The sequence below is a fragment of the Heptranchias perlo genome, chromosome 35, assembly GCF_035084215.1.
Source record: "Heptranchias perlo isolate sHepPer1 chromosome 35, sHepPer1.hap1, whole genome shotgun sequence".
NCBI classification, from domain to species: Eukaryota; Metazoa; Chordata; class Chondrichthyes; order Hexanchiformes; family Hexanchidae; genus Heptranchias; species Heptranchias perlo.
In genome coordinates, this window is record NC_090359.1 from 19,900,044 (window position 1) to 19,906,919 (window position 6,876).

At 52.0% G+C, this 6,876-nt stretch overlaps 1 protein-coding gene across 1 annotated transcript; it reads right to left on the reverse strand.

Annotated features, from left to right (window-relative positions):
- Nucleotides 1-2,170: 2,170 nt before the first annotated feature.
- On the reverse strand, nt 2,171-6,232 carry LOC137302389 (E3 ubiquitin-protein ligase RNF186-like). Its single transcript, XM_067972021.1, has 2 exons — nt 5,816-6,232; nt 2,171-3,908 (listed from the first exon to the last, which is right to left on the reverse strand). Exons 1-2 carry the CDS (start codon nt 6,201-6,203, stop codon nt 3,853-3,855), a joined length of 444 nt encoding a protein of 147 aa, XP_067828122.1. The 5' UTR covers nt 6,204-6,232; the 3' UTR covers nt 2,171-3,852.
- Between the last annotated feature and the right edge of the window lie 644 nt (nt 6,233-6,876).

The window sequence follows — 6,876 nt, forward strand, 5'->3', positions numbered from 1 at the left end:
GTTCCTTCATCGTCGCTGGGTCAAAATCCTGGAACTCCCTTCCTAACAGCACTGTGGGAGAACCGTCACCACACGGACTGCAGCGGTTCAAGAAGGCGGCTCACCACCACCTTCTCAAGGGCAATTAGGGATGGGCAATAAATGCCGGCCTCGCCAGCGACGCCCACATCCCATGAACAAATAAAAAAAAAGTTGGTGCTGTTTCTGCAGGGGAGAGCACAATGACATCCATTTTGTGCAACTCCCTCCTCCCCCCACTGAAGTAATTGAGGGGGCAATTTTAACCTACCTCGTCTGGCAACATACTGATGGGATCGGGTGTACTGCTAATTTTCAGGGTATCGGCCGTGGCTCAGCGGGTCGCACTCTCTCATCCCTGAGTTAGAAGGTCGTGGGTTCGAGTCTCACTCCAGTGACTTGAGCCCATAATCTGGGTTGATACTCCCAGTGCCAGTACTGACGGAGCCTTTCGGATGACACAGTAAACCACGGGCCCTGTCTGCCCTCGCAGGTGGATGTAAAAGATCCCACGGCTGCTATTTCGAAGAAGAGCAGGGGAGTTCTCCCGGGTGTTCTGTGCTAATATTTATCCTTCAATCAACATCACTAAAACAGATTAGCTGGTCATTTATCGCATTGCTGTTTGTGGGATCTTGCTGTGCACAAATTGGTTGCCGCATTTCCTGCATTGCAACAGTGACTCCAAAAGTACTCAATTGGCTGTGAAGCGCTTTGGGACGTCCCGAGGTCGTGAAAGGCGCTACAGAAATGCAAGTCTTTCCATCTGAGATAGCATATAGCTAACAACATATCAAGCAGTCAAGGCCTTATGGCCATGGCCATTACGTCCCAGATGATAAAGTCAACGTGGAATCAGTTATTTCTGCAGTTGTGTTCTTCTTCGATTTGCACATTGCTGTTTGTGGGAGCTTGCTGCGCTTTGAGATGTCCTGAGGTGGTGAAAGCCACGATTTTGTCACACCTAAAGTGTCGTGGTAAACACCCGCTCCCTCACCGCACTGCCTCCCTTTTGGTCCTCCCACCACTGGTGGCGCTGTGGCGCGGGGGCTGCCCCGATCTACCCGCCATTTTCCTCCTATTACAGTGAGCATAGCCCCAAGGTTAACCCCAAGATGGTGCAGTCGTTCCGACAGACTTCCATACCCCTTGCCCCAGGATGGAGATCTGCTGCTGGCATTTCCGGGGTCTTTGGTGGGGGTGGGGTTGGAGATCAATACAAATGTGTCCCCCCACCTCCATACCGCCAAAGACTTGCTTTTATCTCAAAAGGAATACAAATGGGTGGAAACGATGCTTCAGTTGTACAGAGCTCTGGTCAGACCCCATCTGGAGCACTGCGTTCAGTTCTGGGCTCCGCACCTCAGGAAGGATATATTGGCCTTGAAGAGGGTGATACTGGGGCTTAGAGGATTAAATTATGAGGACAGGTTGCATAGACTTGTATTCCTGCGAGCATAGAAGGTTGAGGGGTGATCTAATTGAGGTGTTTAAAATGTTAAAAGGATTTGATAGGGTCGATAGAGAGAAACTATTTCCTCTGGTGGGGGGAGTCCAGAACAAGGGGGCATAACCTTAAAATTAGAGCTGGGCCATTCAGGGGTGATGTCAGGAAGCACTTCTTCACACAAAGGGGAGTGGAAATCTGGAACTCCCTTCCCCCAAAAAGGCTGCTGAGGCTGGGGGTCAATTGGAGCTTTCAAGACTAAGAGCGATAGATTTTTGTTGGGAAGGGGTATTAAGGGATATGGAGCAAAGGCGGGAAAATGGAGTTGAGGTTCAGGTCTGCCATGATCTGATTGAATGGCAGAGCAGGCTCGAAGGGGCTGAACGGCCTCCTTCCGTTCCTAATGTCCCTGTGCTTTTGCATGCCCGACCTGTGACCCCCCCACGAACTTTGACAGGGTCAGCGGCAGACTTTTCAGGTCACCGTTTCCTCCGTGTAACTGGGAACATCGCCAGAGGAGATTCTCAAGTGTATTTAAACAAGCACTTTTATATGGTGGGGGAGTGGGAGTGGGGGGAGATATTGCAATCCCCACCACTGGGGTCCTTTCACTGGGGGATCTTTTAATAGGCATTCGAAAGAATTTTCAGAACTGGGGAGGAGAAAGATACATCGCACAAAAAAATGAAACATCTGTAAACATAGTTACTTCACAATAATTTTATTTTTTTTAAATAACTATCAAATACACAATGAGCTCATCCAGTTTTATACATATATATATATATATATACCAATATGATATGAATTAAAGTGCTGGCTAAGTCACAAAATAAATTGAAATTATTCTAATCTATAAGATAATACTGAGGAACCAGGGAGATCACGGGCTGGAACGTCCCTGCCGGTTAGCTCCTCTTCTTCTGGCACAGCAGAAGCCGTGAGGAAACACAATGGGGGTGAAATTCGACTTGGACAGGCAGCGCAAAACAGGCGCTAGCTATTCAGCTTATTTTTTGACCCGCTGACTTAGCAACAGACTAGGGCCCTTGGTGGTCTATACAGCTCAGTACAACACAGGATGGTGTAATTACCGCTTGGGATACGTTTTGTGAGTAATTTGTGACATGACATGTAGTAAGTGCAGGACGTTCGGGAGGAATAGGTGAGTTTGGGCCTATGGTTCCCAAAGCTCTCCAACCACTGTGGATTTACCTCACCTCATATCTGGGCCTGTTGTTGACTAATTGATGGCGATTGATTGCTATGATTAGTGACAACTCCCTTATCTTTGTACCATGCGACTACCAGGATGGTAGAGGGCGAACTATTATTACCGACGAATCTGTTACCTATTTCAGTATAAATCATTTTTGGAATAAGGGATTTTTATTCCCTGCCCCTCTCCTCACACCTGTGTCCTGTGTCCCAGGCAGGGGCTACTGCAGGCTGTGAGGCCTAGGTTAGAGGTCATTCCAATGGTGGTGCCTATTTTTGGAGACAAGTAAAACGCCAATTAGACTTTAACAAGCCTTCCCCATGTGTTGGAAGTTCTTAAGTCACGGTTCAGCACTCGTTTTGTGATTCACAGGTTGGAAACATTACACAACTTGAGGAGGATCAGGGCCCCATCGCCACGGCGATGCCACAACATCTCCACAACAACAAGCCTGGCTGCATTGCCATGGAGCTGTGGTCGTTAAAAGTCTCGCTCAAGGGTGGGGACGGGTGAGGTGAGGTTAACTGAACCCTCTCCACCCTGACAACGGCCAACACCTGGCGCAAACATCGCGCCCGAGGATAAGTCACATCTCTTCCCCCCCTCCTCCCCTTATGCCACTGCCAGAAATGAAAGCAGCTTTCACAAATTAAACAAATGAAGGACCTGATTCAACAGAAACAAAGCAGCCCTCGACATAAACTGGACCGTTGCCTTGATTAGCGTGAGGTGGTTCTTAGCGAAGAGATGACACCGTCAATGGATTCACAGCTGTTGGTTTGGAGGCGGGTTCTTCGAGGTAAATCCCGTTGCTGTCAGGCCGTCCTGACCTCGCTCAACCTTCGCTCTTGACCCTCAATCTCGACCTCCGCTCGGCCCTCTCGGAGCATGCTGGGAAAGAAGCCGTCAAGGAGGAAGTTGTTTTCTCTTCAAGAAAGGGGTATTCTTTTACTTGAGGGGGAGGGGGCCTGGGTGAGGGGGGGTGTGTGCGTTTCTTCTGTTTGAAAAGGGCCCCCCCTAAGTCGACATTGCAGGAAAGCAGAGAAAATGCCCCTCGCCCCCACTCCTTTCCCCTTTCCCCTCGCTGGAGTGCTGTCCCTTTAACACGGATTAGTCCGCACGCCACTCATGGCTCACTCGTGCCTCGATCTTTGCTGGACGTTTTGTCTCATATTATTTGAAAACTCGCCATCAGAACCATATCACGCATGTCCACGCAGACAGCTGAAAGAGATCAAAATCGAGATCAGATTAAAAGACTGGCAGTCACCAGAGTTAGATTAGCTGCACAGCACTTGAAAACCACACCTTATACATTAATCATAGAATTACACAGCACAGAAGGAGGCCATTCAGCCCATCGAGCCTGTGCCGGCTCTTTGAAAGAGCTATCCAATTGGTCCCACTCCTCCTGCTCTTTCCTCATAGACCTGGAAATTTTTCCTTTTCAAATATTTATCCAATTCCCCCTTTTGAAAGAGAGAGAGCAAGACGTCATCCAGCACTGGAACGGAAGACCAGGGTGGGGGGGAGAAGGGAAGATCGGGGGGGTGGGGGGGAGAGGGGACGATCGAGGGGGTAGAAGGGAAGATCAGAGGGGAGAGGGGAAGATCAGAGGGGAGAGGGGAAGATCAGAGGGGAGAGGGGAAGATCGAGGTGGGAGAGGGGAAGATCGAGGGGCTAGAGGGGAAGATCGAGGAGCTAGAGGGGAAGATCGGGGGGGAGAGGGGATGATCGAGGGGGAGAGAGGAAGATCGAGGTGGGAGAGAGGAAGATCGAGGGGCTAGAGGGGAAGATCGAGGGGCTAGAGGGGAAGATCGAGGGGCTAGAGGGGAAGATCGGGGGGAGAGAGGGGATGATCGAGGGGGAGAGAGGGGATGATCGGGGGGGAGAGAGGGGATGATCGGGGGGGAGAGAGGGGATGATCGGGGGGGAGAGAGGGGATGATCGGGGGGGAGAGAGGGGATGATCGGGGGGGAGAGAGGGGATGATCGGGGGGGAGAGAGGGGATGATCGGGGGGGAGAGAGGGGATGATCGGGGGGGAGAGAGGGGATGATCGGGGGGGAGAGAGGGGATGATCGGGGGGGAGAGAGGGGATGATCGAGGGGAGAGAGGGGATGATCGGGGGGGAGAGAGGGGATGATCGGGGGGGAGAGGGGATGATCGGGGGGGGGGAGAGGAAGATCAAGGGGGAGAGAGGGGAAGATCAAGGGGGAGAGAGGGGAAGATCAGGGGGAGAGAGGGGAAGATTGGGGGAGAGAGGAAGATCAAGGGGGGAGAGGGGAAGATCAGGGGGGTGAGGGGAAGATCGGGGGACATCGGGGGGAACATCGGGGGGGACATCGGGGGAAGATTGGGGTACATCGGGGGGAAGATCGGGGGGGCATTGGGGGAAGATCGGGGGGAGCATTGGGGGAAGATCGGGGGGACATCGGGAGGGTGAAGGGGGGACATCGGAGGGGGAGACATCGGACATTGGAGCAGGTTTCAAAGGTAGGTGCATTTAGTTTTCCCCCCAACGCACCCGCATTTGCCTCCTAAAATCACTCCCTATGAGTCTATTTATAAAGCCCAGGATCCGGTATGTTTTTTCGAACCGCCTTCTCAACTTGTTCTGCCAACTTCAAAGATTTGCGAACGATCTGCCCGACAACGGGAGTCTCAGAACTGTCTTACCTGCCTGCTCGTTCCGCCAGCACGGTGAAGGACAGGCTGGCCCGGTGACTATTTCCCCCCCGAAAGCAGGGCCGCGATACACGGGGAATCGGCGAGGGAGGGAACGGGGGAAAGAATTGCTCCCACCCTCCCCCGCAACTAAAGAAATCGAACGGAAATATCACCATGCAAATTTCAAACCTGAGATCGATAGATTTTTGTTGGGTAAGGGTATTGAGCGATGCGGAACCGAGGTGGGTAGATGGAGTTAAGATGCAGATCATCTGATTGAATGGGCGGAACAGGCTCGAGGGGCTGAATGGCCTCCTCCTGTTCCAATGTTCTTCAGTCTCACAGTCTGTGTCATCCTAACCCCCAGTATTGTCTTAAATCACGGTCGCATGCTCCAACATTCTCCCAATCTAGACTTCTGGTTAAACCCTCCCCGTTCCTCACCATGGAGTCTTGTCCTTACCATTCGCATTTGAGGGACTCTGCCTTTGAAGACCCAAGCTCTTCTTCAGAATCTTGGCCCACCTCTTGGCCCTTCGCTTGAGAGCAGCCGCATTGTTCGTCCTCTCCTCTTCCTCTTCCGCCTCCTGGGACCCTGCCGCCAGCACTTGTTCCCAGAGGCGGGGGTCCACGGGCAGCAGGAGATCCTTCCCGTCCTTCCGCACCTGGGTGGGCCGCCGGCAAAGGGGGCAGAAGAGCTGGCGGAGGCCCGAGGCGTCGGGCTCGGCCAGGGAGAGGAGGGCGAGGAGGCAGGCGTTGCAGAAGGCGTGTTGGCACGGCAAGACCCTAGGGGTCCGGGACCCCCTGGCGTAGGTACAGTAACAGATGCTGCATTCCATCTCCGCGTTCATCTCCACCAGAGTTGTGTGGGATCCCAGAGACGGTCCCTCCTTTATATAGCCAGCTGTGGAGGTTTCCCATGAGTGACCTCATTCACATCGATGAGCTCAGCGTTGGGGCGGAGAATTCGTATTGAGGCACGGAGCCATCACATAATAGGAAGTCTCTGGAACCCGGCCAAGTTTCGCAACACTGCAGTCAGTCTATTTATATTTTTTACAAAACAAATTTTTTTTTCCTTCTCTCGATTTATTTCCCCCACTTGAAGCAAATGATTTACAGCGCAGGAATTTGAATCTCGAAGGTCGGAGGATCCAGCCCCGTGTATGTTGATGTCACAGTGCAGGAGGGGAAATTCCCAGAGCCCGATTACCAAGCAACGAGTCCGAAACCCAGACTGAAGAGGAAAATCTTGTATTTTTACAGCGCTGTTCACGACCTCATGACATCCCAAAGCGCTTCATAGCTGACAACATACTTTTATTGAAGTGTAGTCACTGTTGTAATGTAGGGAAATGCGGTAGCCAAATAGCGCATAGCAAGATCCCACAAACAGATAATGACCAGATCATCTGTTTAGTGGTGTTGGTTAGGGGATAAATATCAGCCCAGGACCCCGGGGGAGAACTACCCTGCTGTTCTTCCAAGTAGTGGCCGTGGGACCTTTTACGTCCAACTGAGAGG

What these genes read in the sequence shown, in the direction of transcription:
- LOC137302389 (XM_067972021.1), bottom strand. Translation starts at nt 6,203, where the DNA reads ATGAACGCGGAGATGGAATGCAGCATCTGTTACTGTACCTACGCCAGG. An exon ending in GAGTCCCTCAAATGCGAATG is followed by an intron (nt 3,909 to 5,815) that starts GTAAGGACAAGA and finishes GATCTCTTTCAG; the next exon opens with CTGTCTGCGTGGACATGCGT.